This window comes from Dryobates pubescens, chromosome 6, assembly GCF_014839835.1.
Source record: "Dryobates pubescens isolate bDryPub1 chromosome 6, bDryPub1.pri, whole genome shotgun sequence".
In the NCBI taxonomy this organism is placed as follows: Eukaryota; Metazoa; Chordata; class Aves; order Piciformes; family Picidae; genus Dryobates; species Dryobates pubescens.
Genome location: NC_071617.1, coordinates 8,542,352 through 8,556,318, shown reverse-complemented (window position 1 = coordinate 8,556,318; position 13,967 = coordinate 8,542,352). Strand labels below are relative to the sequence as shown.

General features: G+C 47.9%; 1 protein-coding gene across 1 annotated transcript in view; it reads left to right on the top strand.

Moving 5' to 3' along the window:
* GABRR1 (gamma-aminobutyric acid type A receptor subunit rho1) overlaps positions 1-13,967 on the top strand; it is a 44,202-nt gene that overhangs the window by 17,424 nt on the left and 12,811 nt on the right. Inside the window, exons 2-4 of the mRNA XM_054162577.1 lie at positions 6,143-6,196; positions 8,456-8,562; positions 10,372-10,439. Of these exons, the coding sequence (XP_054018552.1) occupies positions 6,143-6,196; positions 8,456-8,562; positions 10,372-10,439 (229 nt within the window). The remainder of the gene's footprint in view (positions 1-6,142; positions 6,197-8,455; positions 8,563-10,371; positions 10,440-13,967) is intronic.

Sequence of the window (13,967 nt, the reverse complement as noted above, 5' to 3'; positions counted from 1 at the left end):
GTGGTTGCTTGACTCTGGCTGGGCTGCCAGGTGCCCAACAAAAGTACTCTATCAATCCCTCCATCAACAGGATAAAGGAGAACAAAAATATAACAAAAGGCTCCTGAGTCAAGACAGGGATAGAGAGAGATCATTCAGCAGCTACCATCGTGGACAAATCAGACTTGACCTGGGGAAATTAGCCTAATGTATTACCAATCAAATCAAAGAAGGGTGATGAGAAATAAACCCAAATCTTAAACCACCTTTCTCCCCATGCTTAACTCCCTATTCTCTGTACCTCCTCCCTGCTAACCTCACAAGGAGTCAGGAAGTGGGGATTGTGGCCAGTTCATCACGTTGCCTCTGCAGAGGGAGGTCTCCTCACACTTTCCCCCAGTTTCAGATGGGGCCCTTCCCACAGAGACAACCCTCCACAAAATTCTGCAACCTAAGTCCTTCCCATGGGCTACAGTTCTTTATGAAACCCTTCTGTGGTGTGCATTCCTTCAGGAACAGACTGCTCCAGCATGGGCTCCCCACAGGGTCACAAGTCCTGCCAGCAAATCTGCTCCTGCATGGGCAGCTCTCTCCAAAGGTCCACAGGTTTTGCCAGGACCCCATTCTAGCACAAGCTTCCCACAGGGTCATGGCCTCCTTTGGATAACCACCTGCTCCAGCAAGGGGTCATCCACAGGCTGCAGGTGGGTATCTGCTCCACCATTAACCTCCATGGGGTGCAGGGGAGGAAGTTTTTCTGCCCCAGTGGGAGGTAAGGGAGGATCTGCCTCAACCTGGGTCAATCTGGCTCCATTACTTCAGCAACTTAGTTTTGCTTTTCTCTTGAGGAAAATTCCTGCAGAACAGAAACTGTATCTTGATCTAAACATTTCAAGGAAGAAATGTTCTCAGATCCTAACGAGATTATCCTAGTAAGAGTATAAAATCACAGAGTCATAGAATTGTCAGGGCTAGAAGGGACCTCCAGGATCATCCAGTTCCAACTCCCCTGCCATGGGGAGCAACATCAGGTTGCTCAGAACCACATCCAGCCTGGCCTTAAAAACTTCCAGAGATGAGGCTTCTATCACCTCCCTGGACAACCTGTTCCAGTGTCTCACCACCCTAATGGGAAAGAACTACTTCCTAACATCCATTCTGAATCTACACACTTCTAGTTTTGCTCCATTCCCCCTAGTCCTATCACTACACACACCCTAAAAAGTCCCTTCCCAGCTTTCTTGTAGCCCCCTTCAGATACTGGAAGGCCACAATAAGGTCTCCTCAGAGCCTTCTCTTCTGCAGACTGAAGAGCCCCATCTCTCAGTCTGTCTCCAAATAAGTCTCTTGTCTACTGTAGAGAAAGAGAATACGATTTGTAAGTGGGAAATCTATGCTGCATAAGTAATTGCAAACTGGAGTTCCAAGATGAGTAATGACTTCTCTCTTGTTCTTTTATGCTTGCTTCCAGAAGTTCTTATTTCAAAGATTAAGAATACTGTGGGGTTTATGGCACAAGTGTGGACAAGTTTATGGCACAAGTTATGCTACAAGTGTGGGCCTGACGCCCCTCAGCACACATCCTGTAAAGCTGAGTGTTGGAGATGCCTGCTGGGACCCTCAGGTGTCTTGGCTGCACTGTCTCTTCTGAAAATCAGCCATGGTTACCCCTAACCTGGCAGCCCTTTTTGCTGTATTGGAGGCACTGTGCCACAGCAAACCTCAGGCTTTTTTTGTTGTTTTTAAGAGTAATTGCTTTCCCCCCTGGTGGCTGTAGCAATAGTGATGAAAATCTGCTTTTGCTGTGGGGTTTGGTTGGTTGGTTAGTTTGTTTCTTTTCCCCTGGCTATCCTAAGCTTCAGTCACCTCATTCATCCCCACCTCCAGGAAGCCTTAGCCTCCAGGAAGCCTAAGCCTCTGAGGAGACCTTATTGTGGCCCTCCAATATCTGAGGGGCTTACAAGAAATCTGGTGAGGGACTTTTTAGGGTGTGGGGTAGTGATACAACTAGGGGCAATGGATCCAAGCTAGAGGAGGGGAGATTCAGATTAGATGTTAGGCAGAAGTTCTATACCTTGAGGGTGGTGAGACACTGGAACAGGTTGCCCAGGGAGGTGGTAGAAGCCCCATCCCTGGAAGGTTTTAAGGCCAGGCTGGATGTGGCTCTGGGCAAACTGATTTAGTGGAAAGTGTCTCTGCCTGTGGCAGGGGATTGCAACTAGATGATCCTTGAGGTCTCTTCCAAACCTAACAGTTCTATGGTTCTGTGATTCTGTGATGTCATGATCCCTTGAAGCAGTGGGGGGATCTTGGGGAATGACAGAATTAACCAGGTTGGAAAAGACCTTTGAGATCATCGAGTCCAACCTATCACCCAGCACCACCTAATCAACTAAACCATGGCACTAAGTGCCTCATCCAGTCTCTTCTTAAACACTTCCAGTGATGGTGACTCCACCATCTCCCTGGTTCCTCAAATCCAAGAGCCTGGTTCCTCCAATAATGACTTTGGAGATGTTGCATTACATCAGAAGCCTGAGAGCTACTCTCACAACACACAGGCAGCACTGTGCCTAAAGACCACTCTGCTTTAGCTGCTGGTTTCACACAAAGTGTCCCAGTAAGCTTCATGAGCCATGAAATGGCTTTCAGCACTGTAACTGTTAGGGGATAAGTATTGACAATTGGTGGGGAAGAAAATTTGTTCCCCAGTACATTTTACCTCAGGAGTTATTAGTTAGTTTTAAATACAGCCTGTCACCCCAGTGAGGGCAGGACCAATACTGTCACACTGCGTGGATGTGGTGGCAAGCAGTTGTGCTGAGCAATCTGTGAGCATGGTCTGGACTGAATCTCCTGAGTGCTGCTGTCTGACACAAATGCTCAGGGACAGCACAAGTGTGAGGGGAAGCTGTTGTGGTTTGCCATCGATTCGCAGTCTGAGTGGACAGGCTAATGGGGTCTTGTGATGAGCTGCCATTGATCACTTAGCCAGCAGAGCACTCCCCAGGAACTGGGGCCAGAAAAGCTATTTATTGAGTAGAAAGAAATGGGGCTTCAAACTGCAGCAACTGGGGAATGATTTGCAACAGATAAAAATGTTTTGCTGCCGCAGGGGGAAGCAGGAAAGTGGAGTGAGCTCAGTAACCTCAGAGCTGTTACTAGGGGAATTGGACTGGCAAACAGAAGGAGTGGGATCAAAGCACAGGTGAACACAGGCCCCCGTGGTGGCTGGAGCATGGGGGGCAGTTTATGCTGATTTATGATAAGGTAATAAAGTGTAGTTTAGAGGCAGTGAAGAATCACCTGAAAGGAATAAGAGGAACTATCTGGGGGTGCTGGGGGCAGAGGATGGGGAAGATTTGCCCAAGAATCCTAGATGGCCATGTCTTGAAGGCTCTCTTCATAGGCATGATAGGACCAGGGCTAACATAAAGCATTAGATAAGCTCTACAAAGAGAAATGAAAATTAGAAATTGCAAGACCATGTCTGCTTCATCCCTGTTTGATTCCAGCATGATTCCTGAACAGCCAAGAGTTTACTAGGGCAATTTAAAGTCATGTAAGTAGGTCAGCTTGTTGTCAGAATCTGCTTATCCCCCAAACATGTGAAATTACTTCCTGACAGCCAGCAGATGAGAAGCAGGCAGCAGTGAGAGACACAGCAGCAGCAGCCCAAGGGCATGTCAACAAGTCAGAAGACTCCAGAAAGTGCATTTTGCTGTGTGATGCTCAGGTCCAACCGATCCCAAAGAAGCTGCTCCTTGCAATAGCAGTGATGCTGCATGCCCCAGGGCTCCACCGAGGAGTGCTCCACCTTTGGGCTTATTCCCAGCCCTCCTCTGGGAAACAAAGGGCAGATTCTGGGGGAAAAAAAAAACAATCCCACTCAGCCAGTGCTTTGCTTCAGGGTGAGACAGTGACATAGCCCAGTGTGTTCACCCCTAGTCTGGGCAGTGTGATGTTGTCTGTTCTTGGTGGCAGCAGAAAGCTGAATTTCCCTCCAACACTATTGGCTTGCAGAGACCTCCCAGCCCAGGGGAAAAACCTTCTGCAAAGCCTGGGGTTCAGCCACCTCTAACCAAATGGAAAATGGTGCTCAGGTGATGATAATTGCTACTGCAAAAAGCTTTGCTGCTACAAATCTCTATGGAGGGATTTGAAATGTATGCTAACAGGCAAAAAAGCTTCATTAGTAGAGTTTATTAGAGTTAGTGTTTACTACAGAGAGAAGCTGGGGGTTTTTTAGCTTGTAATTAAAGATGAGTTAGAACTATGAAATGTTTAAAGTGCTACTTTTGCTCAAGCTTGCTAAAAGCAATATTCTTTCCTTTAATGATAAAATAATGGCCAAACACCTGAGAGGAGCTATCTTGACAGCCAGCTGGGAGACAGGATGAAACAAGAAACAAATATTTTCACAGTTTTTAATCTTTTTTTCTCCCCTTCTCAAGAAAATACTCAGCTGTCTGTGGTGAGTAGAGACTCAACTCTCTCTGGAGGCAGAGAGGGACGAGTTGTTGGCCATCGGATTGGGCTGCCCAGGGAGGTGGTGGAGTCACTGTCCCTGGAAGTGTTCAAGAGGGGATCGGACATGGCACTTGGTGCCATGGTCTAGTAGTCATGAGGTTCTGGGTGACAGGAGGTGGGGAGATTCAGACTGGACATGAGGAAGAAGTTCTTCACCATGAGAGTGGTGAAGCCCTGGAATGGGTTGTCCAGGGAGGTGGTTGAGGCCCCATCCCTGGAGGTGTTTAAGCCCAGGCTGGATGAGGCTCTGGCCAGCCTGATCTAGTGTGGGGTATCCCTGCCCATGGCAGGGGCATTGGAACTAGATGATCCTTGTGGTCCCTTCCAGCCCTGACTGATACTATGATAGGTTGGACTTGATGATCTTTGAGGTCTTTTCCAACCTTGTTGATTCTATGATTCTATGCCAGGAGCACTGAATAATTTATCTGACCTTTCTCCTCCACTGCCCACCCACCTCCCTTCTGGGCTGCCATCCTCTCTCATTGCCCACAGGATGCCAAGGACTTCATGGAGCAGCCCCAAGCACTCTCGGTGGGACAGCAAAGCTGCCTTTTGGGGTCACCCTGCTGACATTTGCTGAGGCCACTCAACTGCCCTTCTTTGCTCAGTTACACACAAATTACCTCAACTCAGTGGCATGAACCACCCTGTAAATTTCAGAGAGGTGGTGAAGCCTCATTTCTGGATGTTTTTAAGGCCAGGCTGGATGTGGCTCCGGGCAACCTGGTCTAGTGGAAAGTGTCCCTGCCCTTGGCAGGGGGTTGGAAGTAGATGACCCTTGGGGTCCCTTCCAACCCTGAAATTCTGTGATTCTGTGTGATTCTGTAATGCCTGTGCTTCCCACTGACAGTTGTCTGTGGACAGCCTGGCCTCTCTCCAGAGCTCCAGACAGTGCTGGCCATGGCTACAGTAGGAGGGAGGGGAGCTGCACACTTGGGTCCTTTGCCAGGCAGTCAAAACGAGAGGCGTCCCACCTTAGCAAAATCACCGCTCCCCTCCTTTTGCCCTGTCCTGGATGCAAGCCCTCAGCACCTCCTCCCTTGCACCCACTGCCATGCCCAGCCTGACACTGGCCTTTGGTAAAAAGGTTAAAAAAAAATAATTAAAAAGGTAAGAGCCATTTTGCAGAGAAATGTGACAGAAGGTGACACCACAGGATCACGGGATCACAGGATGTTAGGGGTTGGAAAGGACCTCTGAAGATCATTGAGTCCAAGCTCCCTGCTGGAGCAGGACCATAGGATCTAGTACAGATCACACAGGAACACATCCAGATGGGCCTTGAAAGGTCTCCAGAGAAGGAGACTCCACAACCTCTCTGGGGAGCCTGTTCCAGTGCTCTGTGACCCTCACAGTGAAGAAGTTCCTCCTCATGTTGAGGTGGAACCTGCTGTGCTGTAGTTGATATCCATTACCCCTTGTCCTATCACAGGGTGCAAGCGAGCAGAGCCTGTCCCTTCCCTCTTGACACTCAGCCCTCAGATACTTATAAACATTTCTTAAATCCCCTCTCAGTCTTCTCTTCTCCAGACTAAAAAGCCCCAGGGCAGTGATTCAGTGTGTCACTCACCCCCCCCCCCATCCATGACCACCTCTCTCAGCTCTCCCTTCCCCTGTCTTTCCCACGCAGCCGGCCGCAGCGCCAGAGACGGGAGGCCCACGGCGAGGCGCACAAGCAAGGCAGGTAGGTGAAGCCCTCCTGAGGCTGCTGCCGACCCAGCCCCGCAGCCCCGCTCCCACAGCCACGCTGAGGCTGTGCAGGGGAAGGGGACACCGGTGGAGCGTGTGTGTAGGTAGCTACTAGCAGGACCCAATGGGCCACAGAGAAAGCCACATCGCCTGATCTAGTTGGGGATGTCTCTGCTGACTGGGGAGGTCAGGCTAGATGACCTCTGGAGATCCTTCAGGCCTGGACCGTTCTATGATTTGATGATTCTACAACACACTCTCATGGAGGTGAGGTGTGATACCATGGCCATGTGCCACATTTGAGTTACACTGATGCCTGGGTTGTACCACAAACACTGTGAGTGAGCACCTTTCCTCTGGGCATTCCTTCTGCTGAGCTGAGCCAAGGCTGCTCACAAATGCTGCAAGTTCTTCTGCTGACCTGCTAGTATTGCTGCCCCACCTCAGGCAGGTATAGACCTTCCCCAGTGCATGTTCCCAATGCCACAGGTCTCTCAGAGGTTGAATTAAATCTAAAGGGCCACCTTTCAAATTTCATGGCTAGAACTCACTGCTGGAGGTAGATGACTTGCCACCCCTAGGAATTATTAAACTGAGCATCTTTCTAAGATGCTACATAGCCCAGGTAAAACTCAGAGTTTGAGAGAGGAGTCACTGATAACACAGCTTGTCTGTCAGGAGATTGTTAGATTAGCTTCTCATGGTACAGCTACCCACGACTCTGCCAGAAGCACAGCACAGCTAAGCAGCCTCCTTTAGGAGCAGCTCCATCTCATGAACATATTCTTCATCAAGTGACTGTTGTCCTGCTTTGCTGTCATTTATTTCTGATTTGGCATGTGTATATTCAGGCAAGTGACTCTCTGAGCATGCCACCTTTTCTCAAACTGAGAGCTAGCAAAACCTTTCCTTCTGTTTCTGAGCCCCTCTGACATCCAAGTGGCTGGCATGCAGCTGGCTCTGAGGGCAGCAAGGCTTCACCTGCATGCTCAGTTGGTAGCACATAAGACCTTTAATGGGGAAGGTCGTGAGTTCAAGCCTGCAGTGGGCACTAGTGTCCTCCCTACTCTAGTCATGAGGTCTGTGGTGACAGGTTGGACTCGATGATCTTTGAGGTCTCTTCCAACCTTAGTGATACTGAAGCAACCAGGGAGCTGCTGACACCACCTTCCCGGCCAAAGCACTGGGGCACTGAACAGCACCTTGTGCCTTGGCTGTGGAGGAGGAGCAGAGCATGCTGGGCCCAGTATTTCATGCAACTCAAACAGCTTCTGGAATGACACTCCAAGGCTCTTTAATGCTCAGAGTCCTCCCAGGTCTTTAATGCTCATTTTTTTAACCTTGTTAGAAATCTGGGGCAGGAGCTCATAATTTTATCCCGGGGTAAGGGATGGCCTGCCTCCTGACCTGGTTTCCAACCTGTTTCTATTTTGCTTCTGGGCACCATCCAAGTAGTTTTTTTGATATATTGTTTCCCTAATTCCTGGCTTCTCCTGCCATCTTAACTCAGTGTCAGAAATGCCTCCCCTTGGTTTTATTTTTCCATTTATCCACACACACTGTTCCCCCAGACCATGCTTCTGAAAGACTGTCTCCATACTGTACTATAAGTAGAGAGAATCTGATGAAGACAGAAAGGCTCCAAACAAAAGTTTTCTCAGTGCCAGAATTATCACAGATGCCTACACCGTATTTTGGATGCATGAGTAATTATTTTAGCTGCCAACCACTGCAAGCAATTGAATGTTTATGGTCTAAAGGGTGCATGGTTTAAGGGGGAATAGAATAGAATAGAATAGAATAGAATAGAATAGAATAGAATAGAATAGAATAGAATAGAATAGAATAGAATAGAATAGAATGGGATGGGATGGAATGGGATGGGATGGGATGGAATAGAATAGAATAGAATAGAATAGAATAGAATGGGATGGGATGGGATGGGATGGGATGGGATGGGATAGGATGGGATGGGATAGAATGGGATGGAATGGAACAGAATAGGATGGAATGGGATGGTATAGAATGGGATGGAATGGAATGGAATGGAGAATGGTATGGTATGGAATAGAATGGGATGGAATGGAATAGAATGGGATGGAATGGGATGGAATAGAATGGGACGGAATGGGATGGAATAGAATAGAATAGAATAGAATAGAATAGAATAGAATAGAATAGAATAGACCAGCAAAGAAGGCATGTACTTCTCAGAGGCACTGCTCAGGGCTCATAGCTGTGCTTCTCTCTTTAGCCCAATTCTAAAACGAAGCCCTGACATCACCAAATCTCCCCTGACAAAGTCAGAGCAGCTGCTGCGAATAGATGACCACGACTTCAGCATGAGACCGGGTTTTGGAGGTATGAAACAAGCACATTTGTCACTCTTCCTGTTTTACACTGTCACCTCTTTGTACCACGACACGAATTGGGGTTGAGAAGCAGACGGACAAGCAGAGCCTTTCCTGCCTCTAGTGTTTGTTAGTTTGTGTTGTGAATTCATGGCGTGCTTGGAGATGATAAGGGTGCAGTGAAACAGTAGAGTCAAAGGCATGGAAATGTGATTACAGGCAGTGTAATACTCCTAGCAGTCAGTGACACTTTATCCTGGTAAAAACCTGCAAACACACCGAATTCTAAGACTTCAGCTTACTGCGGGGCTTGGTGGGAACAACCAAAAGATGTGCCACGCTTACTGACCTGGTTATTTCATTTACACCCCAAAAGAAAAAGCATTGAGCACTGTTTGTTAGTGCTTGCTCACAGTTTTGTGGCTGTGTGCTAGAGCAGGCTAAGCTTCCAGGGCGATGGAGGGAGCGCACGCTTTCCTTTCAGCCCGTCGGATTAGCGCATGCTGTAATTTATCTACCCTTTCTGGCTGACAGATGGTCATTCAAATCCAGGATACCATTTTATACTCTGATGGAAAAAGATTTTTATTGCTAAATGCTCAATACACCAAATACCAGCGTGCTCAATTAATTTAAAAAGGTTTCAGTTTCACAGCAGTCTGCTAATGTGAGCATCATTTGTCCTGACAGGTCTGCCGCATGGTAGTTCCAGAGGTACATGAGGGGCTAGCCAAAGCCTGGAGGAGGGAAAAAAAGGTTGCAATTCCTATTACATGAGGTCACAGACAGACCTTTTTCCTCGGGAGCCCCAGGATCAGCGGCACATGCCCGTGTCCTGCAATGCATCCCCTCCCACCACCCTGTTGTTTTCCACAGCTGAGCACTGAGTAATGTGAAAGCCAAAGACACAGAGTAGCTCTCGGGGATGTTAGTAGCCTGAGAGGGGAGCAGAAGGAAGGGAAACATTCAAAATAGCTCTCCCACATTCCCTCAGCTGTGAGAGATGTTGAGATGCTGGAGTGAGTGCAGGGGAGGGCAACTGAACTGGGGAAGGGCCTGGAGAACAAACCTGATGAAGAGTGACTGAAGGAGCTGGAGATGGTTAGTTTGGAAAAGAGGAGGCTGAGGGGAGACCTCATTGCTCTGTACAACTACTCAAAAGGACATTGTGGAGAGGCTGGTGCTGGTCTCTTCTCAGGTAGTTAGTGATAGAACCAGAGGGAACAGCCTCAAGCTGCAGCTGGATAGGTTTAGACTAGACATGAGGAAATTTTTTCTCAGGACCAGAGTGGTCAGGCATTGGAATGTGCTGTCCAGGGAGGTGGTGGAGTCACCAACCCTGGATGTGTTTGAAGGTGGTTTGAATGTGGTGCTTGGAGATATGGTTTAGGGGTGAGCCTTGTAGAGTAGGGTTCTAGGTTGGACTTGGTGGTCCTGAGGGTCTTTTCCAGCCTGAATGTTTCTGTGATTCTGTGAGATTCTGTACACACGAATGCACTGCTGGGCGTCTGTCTTGTGAGCCCTGGACTGGAGTGCTAGAGCTAAAACCAATGACAACTGTCTTTAACATTTCGAAGAGACACACATAGCATGGCATAATAAAGAGAGCAAGTCAGTAATAGGTCAGGCTCATTGCTGACTTTGATTATTATTAGAGGGATTTTGTTGTGAATTCCAGTTGCTGCCAGTTGCGATTGGTTTATTGCTGTTTCTTTTCCTGAGTGAGCACATATTTTTATCTCTAAGACATGGAAGCCAGAGGATTACTTTGTCCAACCAGGTTTATACTTTATCAACTTTGGACTTTTTTTCCCCCCAGGCCCTGCGATTCCTGTTGGAGTGGATGTCCAAGTTGAAAGTCTGGACAGCATTTCCGAGGTGGACATGGTAAGAGCCACAGAAGGGCTAATGTCAGATGGGACTTCTAGAGCATATCTATCCCAAACCACTGCTGAAAGCAGGGCCAGCTAGAGCAGGCTGCACAGATTTGTGTCTGTGGGGTTTGAATACCTCCAAGGACAGACACTCCACAGGCTCTGGGAAGCAGATTCAGGTTTGATGTGAATCTGCCAACAGTTACTTCTATTGACCTCATGCTATCATTTCATGTCCCTTGAAGCAGAAGGGAGGAATCTGACATTTCCTGTACTCCTGGAGAAAAGGATACAGCACTGCCAAGGCTGTTCTGAAGGATTTGAGTTCTTTAGATTTGCTTAAGAAGCAATAACATGTTTAAAAGCTCTGAGGAGACCAATGAATGTGTTGGGTTTAAGGGTTTAAGGCACTTTGATATACTGCAGAAAAAGTGTCACTTTGGCTGTGTTCTGAGGTGGCCAGGGGCCAGCTAGCTCCCAAGCAGAATTCATGTAGCCATCCTGAGAGCAACACTGGTTCAGACTGGTAAATCCTACTCATGCTTGGAGGGGAGAAATGCCTACAGACTTTTCCTTTGGCACATGGGCAGCATGCTGGGAACCAGCATAAGGCTCTGCCAGTTCTTCCTGCAGCTTCACCTGGAGGGAGGTTGTAGCCAAGAGGGGGTTGGTCTCTTCTCCCAGGCAACCAGCACCAGAACAAGAGGACAGTCTCAAGCTGTGCCAGGGGAAGTTTAGGCTTGAGGTGAGGAGAAAGCTCTTCACAGAAAGAGTAATTGGCCATTGGAATGTGCTGCCAGGGAGGTGGTGAAGTCACTGTCCTTGGAGGTGTTCCAAAAGGGATTGGATGTGGCACTTGGTGCCATGCTTAGTAGTCATGAGATGTTGGGTGGCAGGTTGGACTTGATGGTCTTTGAGGTCTTTTCCAACCTTATTGATTCTGTGATTCTATGATTCATGCTCAGGCTGAAGGAGGATTTCAGGGGCACAGAGGACTAATGCTGGTGCTCCATACAGGCAAAATTCCTTACTGAGTCTCTGTCCTTCTTTTCCTGCCATACAATTAATAATGTGAAAATGGTCAGTTTTCAAACACCCTCAAAGTGCAGATTTTGGTCTTGATATTTGCTGAAGAGGCTTTTATCATAGAATGCTGCTGAAAGTAAGGTATGATTTCTGCAGGAGGTTTTTAGTGGAAGGATTTTACATGCATACTTGACATGTAAACAACAGCCTAAGCAGGACACCAGGAGTGCAGGGAGGGAATGGGAAATGGCCCTGCATGTACATTGCAAGACTTGTACCAACTTTATTCACCCTTTCAAAACCCAGAGCTTGTTAGGCCTACCCTGTCAGAGCATCCCTAGAGCCTCTCAGCAGCTCAGATTTTACTTTGCAAGAGGAAGGGAAAAAAAATCACTCCCTAGTGCAGAATATTTGTTAAAATGTTTTGCTTTTTCAACAAATGTGTCAAAAACATCTGAAGCTTTCACAGTAAGCCCCAATTTATTACTGTTTTAAGAACACATTAACACACAGGAGCCTGTGTAAAACGCTTCCCAGGATGATCTCCCTTAAATTTGAACACAGGGGGAAAGATGTTAAAGAGCACTATAAAATGGATAGAATAAAAATGAACAAATTGCATGTTCACTGGCTTTGGAAGCTTCAGCTAGGTGCAATACAAAGCATTTCCAAGAACTCTATTGGGAAGGGACCTAGGGGTATTGGTTGACAGTTGACTGAATATGAGTCAGCATTGTGCCCAGGTGGCCAAGGAAGCCAATGGCATCCTGGTTTGTAGTAGAAACTATGGCCAGGTGGCCAGCAGGAACAGGGAAGTGATCATTCCTGAAAGGTGGTTGTAGCCAAGAAGGGGTTGGTCTCTTCTCCCAGGCAACCAGCACCAGAACAAGAGGACACAGTCTCAAGCTGCACCAGGGGAGGTTTAGATTCGCGGTGAGGAGAAAGTTCTTCACTGAGAGAGTCATTCGTCATTGGAATGTGCTGCCCAGGGGGGTGGTGGAGTCACAGTCCCTGGAGGTGTTCAAGAGGGGATTGGACGTGGCACTTGGTGCCATGGTCTAGTCGTGAGGTCTGTGGAGACAGGTTGGACTTGATGATCCTTGGGGTCTCTTCAACCTTAGTTATACTGTGATACTGTGATACTGTGATTCCCCTGTACTTAGCACTGGTGAGGCCATACCTCGAGCACTGTGTTCAGTTCTGGGCCCCTCACTACAGGAAGGCTATTGAGGTGCTGGAGCATGTCCAGAGAAGGGGAATGAGGCTCATGAAGGGCCTGGAGCACACGGCTGATGAGGAGTGTCTGAGGGATGCCTGGGGGTTGTTCAGTCTGGAGAAGAGGAGGCTGAGGGGAGACCTCATTACTCTCTACAACTACCTGAAGGGAGGTTGGAATGAGGAGAGGGCAGCCTCTTCTCCTTGGTGTCAAGCAACAAGACTAGAGGAAATGTTTACAGGCTGTGCCAGGGGAGGTTAAGGCTGGGTGTTAGGAAATACTTCTTCACTGAAAGGGTTCTCAGACATTGGGATGATCTTGCCTATGGCAGTGGTGCAGTCACCATCCCTGGAGGTGTTCATATGGAGCTGGCACTTAGGGACATGGTTTAGTGTTGACCCTTCAGTGCTGGGTCAAGGGTTGGACTGGATGATCTTTGAGGTCTCTTCCAACTGGATGTATTCTGTGATAGGCCTGTAGTGCAATAATAGCACAGGCTTCAACTATCAAATTACTTCTACTGGGAAAAGACTGCAGAAAGCCTCACATCCCAAAATGGTTGGGAAATGTGGGAAAACATTTCAAATGTCAAGTAATTAAAATAAAACCCACCCCAAACTCATCTGGCTTCCACTAGCCTAGACACCAGGGCAGACTGGTCAGTCTTAGACACTTCCCTGAGTTTATGTGCAATAAATGATGGTGCACTCAAAGATTCCATGCTTATAATTGCTTCTGTGAGAGCTTGTCTTCAAATACTTGAGCACTTCCTTTGAAATAAGGAAAACAAGCAAGCCCAGGTGCACGTGCCTCTGGAGTCTGCCTCCAAATACAACAGAGCTCAAAGGGAAGCATCATGCCTTGAATCTAAGAGTACAGCACAGGAGGAGAATATCAAAGCCTCCCATAGGGTGCTTGGTTGCATGGTTTAGTTGGTTGGGTGGTGTTGGATGATGGGTTGGGCATGATGATCTTGAAGGTCTCTTCCAACCTGGTCTGGTCTATTCTATTCTATTCTATCCTATCCTATCCTATCCTATCCTATCCTATCCTATCCTATCCTATCCTATCCTAATACTAAGTCGAAAGGATTTTAGTGCTGTGCTGTAGGAAGAGCTCCCATTGCAGTGTGCTCTTCCAGCTGCCAGGGGGAAGGCAGTTGCTGCAGCAAGCATGGAGGTCAGCACTAGCAGCAAATGCTTCTTCACTGTTGGCTCTAGAGAGCAGCATCATATGGGTGGAGGATTAAGTGGTAAGCAGCACTCTTCACCCACTGCTACCTTGGCATGTCTGCCTTTT